The sequence below is a fragment of the Scomber japonicus genome, chromosome 11, assembly GCF_027409825.1.
Source record: "Scomber japonicus isolate fScoJap1 chromosome 11, fScoJap1.pri, whole genome shotgun sequence".
NCBI classification, from domain to species: Eukaryota; Metazoa; Chordata; class Actinopteri; order Scombriformes; family Scombridae; genus Scomber; species Scomber japonicus.
Window position 1 is genome coordinate 23,860,631 of NC_070588.1, and position 10,977 is coordinate 23,871,607.

General features: G+C 40.9%; 1 protein-coding gene across 1 annotated transcript in view; it reads right to left on the minus strand.

Annotated features, from left to right (window-relative positions):
* The window catches only part of mao (monoamine oxidase), a 30,695-nt gene extending 20,462 nt beyond the window's left edge, over nucleotides 1-10,233 (minus strand). Inside the window, exon 1 of the mRNA XM_053329289.1 lies at nucleotides 10,071-10,233. Coding sequence (XP_053185264.1) covers nucleotides 10,071-10,125 — 55 coding nt within the window. The 5' untranslated portion in view covers nucleotides 10,126-10,233. The remainder of the gene's footprint in view (nucleotides 1-10,070) is intronic.
* Between the last annotated feature and the right edge of the window lie 744 nt (nucleotides 10,234-10,977).

Genomic DNA, 10,977 nt, shown 5'->3' on the forward strand with positions numbered 1-10,977 from the left:
TTTTGTTTCATAAAAAAAGCTTTTGGATAAATATGACTGATAGATCAGTACAAAGCAACCATCGCTTCAAAGGATTCAAAGGAGTTAGCATTCCCCCATTGTTCACCCCCATTCCCCCACCACGAAATCAGGAAGAATGGACTGTGCTGGAAAAATCAACATGCTATAACTGTTCCTGAACTGAACTTCAGCTGTGAGGAGAGACGGATTAAAACAGAGCCAGAAAAACCAAAGAAAGAAAGAAAGAAAGAAAAGTGTGAGATTCAAGCATCAAGCAGTTCTGCTGTTGAAATGTGAAAATGTGTAGAGGCAAGATTCAGACAACAAAAATAAACTTCCTGTTTGTCATTTTTACTACTGCTTTATGTCTGTTTTTATGTTATTTTAAGATTTAAGCTCTGCACAAGTGTTTGCAGCCCTGCTCTCTAAAGCTGTTTCTCTCTCTGGAGGAGCTGAATAGCAATTTTCCAGGTGTGTCTGCCCCCTCCAGCCATGAAAACTACACCTTTTATGGGATTCTGAGTTATCTAAGTTCTGAGTCTGAGGATTAAAAATGGAGGAAAAAGGTCAGCCGGTCTTTGGTGGAAACTGTAAAGAATCAAAGAGAGATATCACAGATTTCTGCTCCTTCTCTGTCTCGTCCTCTCCTCTTTGCCCCGATTTTCTATGCTGTTCACGCCCTATTTCAGCAGCTTTCTGCACCTAAAGACATGCTTGATATTTATCAAACAGACTCAACGGCCTTGAAGTGCAGTTTTCCTGTCATCTGAGGCGCAGCTGGTGTGGATTGAGCAGTGCGTCTCCCTCCTTTGTGCGTATGCATTTAAGGAGGGATCACAAAAGGGAAGGGGTGAGACATGATAAGTGAGGTTGATTGTATTCGACCAAATTTGCTGGGGTTCATGCATAGGACATTTAGCATGAAGACTGTGAAAAGACATATTACATATAGATGAGATGATACTACATTGTAGAAGATGTGATTGCTAAATGGAAAAAAGTGCAGAGAAGCAGAAAGAAAAGGAGTAAAGAGAAGTGCAGCAATACTAACTGAATACAGAATCTGACAATTTAACAGCCCTAAGCAAAGAGCGGATAGAGTTGTGACTGCTCATTAAACACAAAACTCACTGAGCTGCTAATAATGCACCTTTTCTGAGTCTGCTGATATTGCTCCATCCCTTTTTCATTTTTGTAAAAGAGTGTTCATAATTTATACCGCATTACGTTTAAAAGCCTTTTGGCGATTAAAAACTGACTATTACTTCTTACTATTATTATTAATCCTCATCCTTTTCTTTCTTTGGCTCTCTCTCCTCATTCCCAACCACTGCTCCTCCCCTCTCCACCGCAGCACCTTCAGGCTGTGGTTGACCTAATTGTCTGGTTTTCATTCCAGATGTTTGAAAGGATAAAAGACTGACAGCGTGTATTTCCTAAGTTTCAAAGATGCTCTGATTTATGTGTTTGACCCCATGATGCTGGATAGTCTGGAGCATTTAAACTATGCAGTGAAAGGTTGTGCAAACAGAGAGATTGTGTTTGACACCGTGAAGTTAGCATGGGTGCTTGATTTCAAATACTTGACCAGGTAGAAAGACGGAACTCTGACATTTGTATGTTGTTTCCTTCTTTCTCCTGTTGCACATGCACTTCCTGTCCGTATGACCTTCACATGACAAGCAAACGAAGGAGTAGTGGATAGGCAGAGGGGACAGGGGCTGGTTTGGGATTAGGCCCTAGTTTCTTCTCTAGCCTATCAACTCCCAGTCTGCCCTTGTGTTTTGCCACCTGTTAGCAGTTGTCTGATTAGTTTGGTTTGTATTTTAAGTCTTTGTTCAGTCTCAGCTCAGACAGTTTTTGATTTGGTCTGCATTTCCCAGAATAAAGACCTTTTTTTCTCAAGAGAATAAGTGATGCTCAGGGATGGATTGGATGGATGGTGGAAATATGGTTGTCATGAGTGTTTATAGCTGCAGCCTGGTTGTGAACATATGTCAGACAACATCTTTAATTTTCCTGTTTCTGCCCTTCTCTCTCTCTGCTGCTCACCCCCGTCTACCTGTCACCTCCTTCTGCCTCAGGCTTACCACCTGTCATTTGTTTTTTCACTTCCAATTGTTCTTGCCACCCTTTGTCCTCCAGTGTTTCCCAGTTGTAATAGTCTAAATTGCATTAGGCTTCCTGTATGGCAGATGAGACTTGGCATTCACCTTCAGCTCAGAATCTAAATATCACTGATTCTTTATGTCTTTTCTTCAGTTACATATTCTGAAACCTTCACAGTATTATTCTCCATGGAAGACAAAATAAAATACCTTAAACCTCCCTTGAGCCTTTCATATAGGCTTTTACATGTAAGACATTTTGTCACAGTATGAAAAGCACAGTTGTAAATGATAAAGTTAATAATGATGGCTGAATACCATTTAGATGTTTGAGTTTCAGGGTGCTGTTATTGTGAATGTTGGCTCACTGTCACACTGTCATTGCTGACTGAGACACTTGAATAGAACAAACTAAGCCAGTGTTAATGTTATTAGTAACACCTGTGCTTTTCCTTCTGCCACTCAAACTCAAAAGGCTTATTAAGATTAAAGTGACATGCAAGGAATACGCAACTTTAGTTGAAATCACAAAGAGAAAAACTCTTTATACTGATCACTTCTTCATGGACACCAGGTGTAGGGGTGTTTGCTACAGTCGTGAGAAAGCAGTTTATTTGAGTTTTTGACTAATAAACTTTTATAAATAATCCCTGAGGTTGTTTTAACAAGACTTTAACTGTCACGGCCTGTCGATGTTGTTATGATGTTATTACAAAGAGCTTAAGCATACACTGTGTGCACAATTATTAGGCAGGTTGTATTCTTGAGGATTAACTGTATTGTTGAACAAATACAACGCTCTCAGTCAATCCAAAATGCTAATAAACCTCAAATCTGAATATTCGACAAAGAAAACGTGAGGTTTGGTCTTCTCGGGAGAATATCGATGTGTGCACAATTATTAGGCAACTATTAGTGTGCACAATTATCACGCAACTAAATGAAAAACAAAAATTTTCCCATCTCACTTGTTTATTTTTATTTATTAAACTAAGAATAACATGTGAACAACTCAAAATGTACAAAATGTACAAATAAACGCTTCTGACATTTAAAAAAATATTTATTGACCAATATAGCCACCCTTCTTTTCTCTAACTGTCATGAGCCTTCCATCCATGGAGTCTGTTAGTTTCTTGATCTGTTGATGATCAACTTTTTGTGCAGCAGCAACCACAGCCTCCCAAATGCAGTTCAAAGAGGTGTATTGTCTTCCCTCACTGTAAATATCACGTTTAAGAAGGGCCCACAAGTTCTCAATAGGGTTAAGGCATTTTACAATTTTTGACTTTTCAGAGTCTGTTACATCTCTTTTTTGGTCCATTTTTCCTGAGGTAAAGAAGCTGCCTTATAATTATGCACACCTTGATATAGGGTGTTGATCACGGTAGGCCACACCCTCCTTTATATAGCTTGGAGTTGGAAAATATGCATGCAAATGACGATAAGGTCAAAATACTCACTTGCTTAATAATTGTGCATGCAGTGTAAGTTCAAACAACTTTTCTACAAAATGATGTCACTGAGAAGTTGACCTTTGACCTTTTGGATATAAAATGTCATAATTTTTCCTATTAGACATTTATGTGAAACTTTGTCATAATAAGTGTATTAATTCTTGAATTATGGTCAAGATGTGTTTTGTGAGATCACAGTGAGCTTGACCTTTGACCACAACATTGTGATCAGTTCATCCTTGAGTCCATTGGATATTCATGCCAAACTTGAAGACATTAACTAAAAGTATTGTTGAGATATCACGTTAACAAGAATGGGATAAGGCATAAAAGGCATAAAATATACACATTTAGCATTAAGTCAGTAATCATTCTCTCAGAGCAGGTTGCTTATCACATTGTGTATGTAAGGTAAAGGCCTGACTTTGTGGATGTGTTTTATGTATTTTTTCCAGTATATTCTCTGCCTTCTGCGAGCTGAAAATGTGAAACACATTATTGAGAACATATTCTCAAGGGAAGGAATCCCAGTATGCTTTCCATGACAGGAAAATGTTTAACAAAAACAAAGAAATCTCTCAACCAACTGTTTGACAACTGTGGTTCTGTTTTCCCCAAGGATGAAGCCAAGCTGCTAAACACTGTCAGCGTTTGACATTTTATTTCCTTTGAAAATTTACAGGAATGCGTGTTTGTGTCTGCATCTCAGTGAAGTGTTGTTTCCACAGAGCACAAACAAAAAAATCAAATAGTAGCTGAGTGACAAGTATGCCACTTGAATGAGGGCCCTGAAAGGCTCCATATTGATCCAGAGGGGGAGACATTCACAAGACAGCAGCAATCACATTGTCCCTGTCACATGTTCTCAGTGTGGAGACACTGATTGGCTGTTTACAGGCAACAAACTGAGGAGCAATATTGACAGGCAATTAAATGATGGCTGGAATTGCAGAAAGACAGATGTGACAGAGAGCAGACAGGAGAGTAATATGACAAACACATATGTTGCCATGGAACATGAAAGTGATTTGTGATAATTAGGCAACTATGGCAACATTCTTTTAGCAGTGTGTACAAAATGTGTCTTGGGCAACACTGAATTTCCACCTACACAACTGACATCCTGTGCGTAAGCAGAAGTACTCATTCATGTGTGAGCAGAATCCCATTAAAGTGTGAAACAAACCATACTGTCTGATTTACCTTTAACTCAAAGAGTTTTGATTTTGTCCACACACCGTCATCATTACACACTTCTTCTTCTTCTGCTGCCTCCTGATAGTTAAAAACAACAACACATTTGGTCTTTGCAAACAGTAATGATGTATGTGTTTATATAGATCTGTTCACAAGTGGTCACTCATACGCATGTGGTGACGCATTCTAAAGCCAGGTGTGAACTGACGTACTCAGAGCTGTCCACCTGTGATCAGATCATTCACAACGCATGTCAGAGCAAGGTGTGAACAGGACCTGTGAGTGTAAAGGATCATTTTAGTTTTAATGTAATGGCCATCAGGCAAACATTAAACACAGCTATCACTCTGACAACGGCTGCAAAATCATTTAGCTGGACAAACACTGGACAGAAAAAGAAAGTGGGAACATTTCCCACAGAACACCTGCTTCAAATCCCTTGCCCAAAATATCACAGATAGAAATGAGGGCTTTTCCAGTTGTGCAAATACCCATCGGCTATATGAGCTTTTTGCACATTCATTGTCATCAATGACAAAATGAACACAGCTGAGATTACACCCGCACAGTTCTCATGGCTTTACCTGCTACACACACAAGGCAAACACAGAGGCGCAGGCACGCAGAAACTGACATATGGAAACACACATGAGCCGTCCATCTAATGATTATATCGGGCAGCTCAGAAAACACGTTCTCTTGTTTGCACAGCTGGACAGAGAAAAATGGTGTTCTAGGATTGCAGCTATGATGATGGTAATTAAAGCGGCTGCCAGACAAGGGTTCATGCTGGTTTAGGAGCTTTTAGATATGATATGGCTTCACCTTAATTGAATGGACCAGTACTAAAATTGAGCAGACTCAGCAAGTGCCTTTGAGTGTCTTTGAAAAATGGGATTGAGCACAGAGCGCTTGTTACTCATTACTACTTGAGATTTCATGAGACTAAAGAGTTGTGAGTACTACAAACTGCTGTGTAGTGTTTTTATGATCAGCCTTTAAACGCAATAATCTTTTAATCCAACTGGTTTGTATTTCATTGTCTGAGCGGTACTAAAAACAATACGACCACACCCACACACGACTGTTTTCAGGGTCAGTTCTTCAGTCAGACAATGAAAGGAACCAAGTGGATTTGGGCTGATTTTGGACTTGTTAGCTACCTGATGGAGCTCAGGATTCATCAATAAAGGCTTGATAACAAATTCATATAAAGCCAATGATGTGGATGGGTAGCAGAACACATTAACACATTAAGTTCCACTGTGTTACATTAAAATACCAGTTCTGAGGACCAGAAATATGCTCAGACCATTCGGGGTTAAATCAGTGGTGGCCAACAGGACCTACAGGACGGACCCAAAGCTTTAGCATCATGCTCACAGCTGTTGTGTTCTCTGTTGTTCTTGACATGAACAAAAACTAAACAGCTTTCTAGCACAGCTCTCACACACATTATAATGAGCATCCATTAGAAGCACTGTTGTCATTGGCTTTAACTCAGATGTCTAAATACCGAATATATTAAGTAAGTACACTGGGTACACTGTGACTATGGCATAGACACATATGAGTGTGTGCACACAAACAAACACACACTTAAATGTTATTATGAGTCATTTACTCAGAGGACCTGGCAGAGACTAACATTCACTATCTGGAGGCTTACTTTTACCTGAACCACAGGCGCCAACTCTTATCTTCATTTAACTCTATTACAACCGTCGTCCCAAATACCTCCAGACATGTTTCAATACCTGATACACACACACACATAATATAATAATAAAATAATAGATTGTGTCTGATATGAATATTCTCCTTCTTCTTCATTAAAATTCAGAATCAACAAATATACTGTTAGTATGTATTTTTACATAAGTCTAGCAGTCTTATTTTGGTTGTCACCTTTTCCACCTAGAAAAACAATGACAAATATCAGACCAGAATAGCTGGCAGAGCACCAGAAGGATGTATCATATTCTGCTTAAAATGCTCTGACCTATCCGTAGTATAAGAACCTTGTACGCTGGAGCAAATCTCTGTCAGTGTCTCATGCATGCAGACATGAACCTGGCTCGAAATAAATCAAATATTAAGACAGAATTCTTGATTTGATTCATCTTGATCAACAATCATCACAGAAACACGTATCTTCATATACAAATGTTTTTCTTTTCTATAGTTTAACAGAAGATGTCTCCTACTTTTCCTACTAAAGTCCATTCTCAGTGGTTTGCACTGGAGGGTTCAAGTTTTCATACAGGACCACTGGTTGTGATGCCATAAATCATACATACTTTAAACTTAGATTTAAGATAAACACAGATAAACTTTCCACTTTCAGTAGCTGAATGTGAAAACAAACTCTGCACATGCATCATTCTGGACAGAGAAACACAAACATCCAACTGTGGGAACAAGTAGACAAACACATTTTTCAGAAAAAAAGTGCGATAAGTGCCAGAATGTGCCCACAAGAACTGTGTGCTGTTAGTATAGATAAACTAAACACCCATCACACCCATACAATTATCTCCCAAAAGTATTTCAACAGTCTGCTCTTCAGAGTGACTGAAGTCAAACCTTTTTCTACATTCAACTTACAAAGTTCTGTCATCAAAAAAATGACTTTTTGCTGAATAAACAAAACCAAAGGGTGGCACAAACCAGCAGTGGATGAGGCATGTCAAAGCACCTATTGTTTTCTACGTGACTTCACACAATGGTGCTGTCTTGATAAGCCTCATGGGTTGAAGCCACTGTCCTAGTTCCCACAGATGTGCGTGAGCTCAAACAGAAGAGAAAAACAGTATTTTCATTAAATTCACTGGGCATAACGATACATCCCTGCTGCTGCGTGTCAAAGCATACAAGGCTACACAATGCACTTCAAAGTAAAGTGCAGCATATTCAGTCCAAAATATGGGGCTGCTCTCTCTGCTAAACACTAACTGTAATTTGCCAAAGTATACATGGAAAAAGAATGGACATGTATTTTCTATTGAGCATGCTGTAATTTTATAGTCATTTAACTTTACTGCCGACTTGTCTGGGTAAAGGTCTGTGGAGAAGAGGAATCCAGCTGAGTTTATAGGCCCACTGCTGAGCAAATGCAGCCAAGTCCTTTAAATCATCTCTTGCACAGTTTATTGAGGATAACTGTATAGGATTTGATGGCAATTTTCAGTCAACTCAGGAGAAACAACCCCCGTCGACAACTCACTTTTGCACTCAGCATGCCACGCTTCCATCTTCCATTTTCACATCCACCTCAAGTTCCCTATTCACTCTCCTTGATACTGCTCATTTCCTCCTTCTCCCTTCCACAGTTCTCATAGATTTTAATCTGTCTGACTCCTTCTTTCTGTCCTTGTCTTTCAGTTTGCCTCATTTGATTTCCCACATTCGCAGCTGCTGAGACAAAAGATGAGGAAGCAGTTCCTTCCTTCACTTCCCCATTATTTCTGCTTTTCCGCTCCTCTGTCTCTCCTCCCCCTTCCTCTGGCATCCCCTCTTCTGCTGGTTTGATAACAGGCTGTCACAAGTGATTAATGTTGTCTCAGAAAGTGCTGGCTGCCCCTCAAGGGCCACAGCTCCTGATGGTGGGTGGCTGGCGGGCAGGAAAATGACAATTCCATTTGTAGGCGAGAGGAGAAACACACATCTCAGGAGAGAGGGTGATAGAGACGTGAAGAGAGAGCGACCAGAGGAAGGAGCACCCCCCCCTCCCCCTTGCTTCATCTGTCCTTTGATTGGACAGTGATTGTTATGTGTGGACCTCATTGCACGCCAGTAAAGGGCATGGATATAAACAAATGGTGTAATTACAAGACCCTAATGTGACACAAGGGAAAAGAGGCAGATTAGAGGTGGTGGGGGGTGAGGGGTGGGGGTACGATCTGCCAGTATTATTGAATTAACTTTTTTCTGTAGCACTTGTTTTGCTTGTTTGACTGGTATTTGAACTGACACTGACCTAAATTCTTCACTGTCTGACAGAAAGACGGACATGCAGGCAGACAAGCAGTCGATTGAAGTGGAAAGAGGACAGCGGTCAGGCAGGGGAGGAACAAGACGACATCATTAAGCACAACAACTTGACAGGTGTTTAAATCCCCCCCGCTGCACTATGCACCTAAAAAGCCCGTCTGCTCGTCTGCAAAATGTGTCACAGTTGTCTCAGGAGATGCGGCGCTTTAAATGTGCATCTGCAGAAACACACTGACCTGCCAGGAGCCACAGTGATTCACATTAGTCATGTGACACCACTACTCAACACAGCCATATTTCAATCTTCATCCCCAATCTCAGACAAGCAAATACATGAAATCTTCCTTTCTTACTAAGTCTTCTGAGATGACAGCAGAGTGCTGCACTAGTCTGCAGTGCGGACATGCAGGAGGAAAAACTACCAAAAAAAAACAAAAAACAACACATCCTCTTTGGGACTCTCCAGGAACTGTACCCTCCCCAACAGGAAATAGTGTTATCTAACAAGGCTGCTATCAAAGAAAGAAAGCTGGCGACCCTTCAGACCACCACTCTATCTCTTTAGCAAGGACTTCCCTTCCTCCAACAGACTACTATAATTACTGAGGGGGAAATGCTGCCATACTTGTAGTTAACATACAACAATGCAAAATCACATCAAGTGCTGGAGGAAGTGAAAAAGCAAAACACATCAGTTCCTTGTACACTGTGAGATAAAAAAAAAAAAAAAGATACAGAAGCAGATGTAGTTCACATGTCTGCAGGTGGACTCATCCTCAGCATCATACCTCTCATCTAACTGGCTTACAGACCAAATGAAAACCAAGTGGGTATCTTTTTATGAAGAGAGAATATTTCAAATAAAACCTCGCAGATGCAACCAATGATAAAGCATGAGACCCCCCCCCCCCCCACACACACACACACACCACCACCACCTCTACCCCCACCCTCCTCTTATGTAATACAAACTATGCTCTGGCTGATTAGCTGTTACTTAACATGCGATACAGCGGTGGATAGTGACGGGAGGCAGCCTCGCGGAAGAGAAGAGAAACTGGGAAAGAAAAAAAAAAAGCCGCATTATGCAAAATGAGCAGCAATAGAATAATCAGCTGAGAGGATCAGTCCTATAAGCAGGGGTCGGACCACTTCTTGGCAACAATATCCGTGCGCTCTCTAAGCAACAGTTGTCTAGTCACCTTAAACAAAGCGCATCAGTCCGCTTACAGGCAATTTATCTGACATCGTTTGTCTCCATCTCACCTCGCGTCCTGTTTAACATGATCAACTTTTTTTTTCATGTGGTACCTACCCGATATGCCTCCGCCGATCACTATAACATCGTAGGTGTTGCTGGGTGCAGTCATGGTGCTGTCTGGTTCTGTCTTTCCCCGCTCTGCCGTGTACGCTCGGTGGTGAACGCAGGGCGCACTGAGGGGCGCATCTGTATTAAAAGCACCGGGCAGGCCCACTCCCTCCAGACTCCTCCCACCGATAGTAAAGCAGCAAACTACTCCGTGGATAGGGGAGGATTATTAGGACGTGTCTTACACCTGCAGACACATCACTCTTTACCTCGTTTATACGCAGCAATAAACAGTTTAGGATCCGGAGGGAGGACTTCGCTCCAGTGTTAGTGCCATTAGTCTGGCCCAAGGTCTCTACTTATCAGTCAAAGGTCCTGTAAATCTTTTATTCATTGTAAATCTTTTATTCATTCGCTGTCATAATTGAAACACTCAGCAAATAAAGGAATATTGACTCTCTTTACCAGAGGAAGTCTCCCTGGTTCCAAACACATGAACCAGATCTGTTGTGTGTTTAAAGATGGGGTTTAAAAGTAGTTTAGGAATACTGTTTGCGTGTATTGATGCCAAAGCAATACAACTTCAACCCAAAGACTAGTTACTGTAGTTTAAGGAACAAAAGCTCCGCCGTGTAAAACCAGTGTCAAGATGAATTCATACAGTCCTTCCTTCTGTTCCAGACAACACCATAGTCCACATTTAAAGTCCTGAGTGTGCAGATGATAACACACTTATTCACTTGTCATGTTACTATATCCTCCTGGGCAGAGACTGGCTTTACATTTGTATTCTTTAGTTGCTGTTGCCCTCTTGTGGTTGGTTGGTTGGTTGGTTGGCTGGCTGGTTATATGTAGATATGAGCTGATTTTTGCACATGCTGTGTGTTGCACATCTTGGTCATGTGCTGTTATC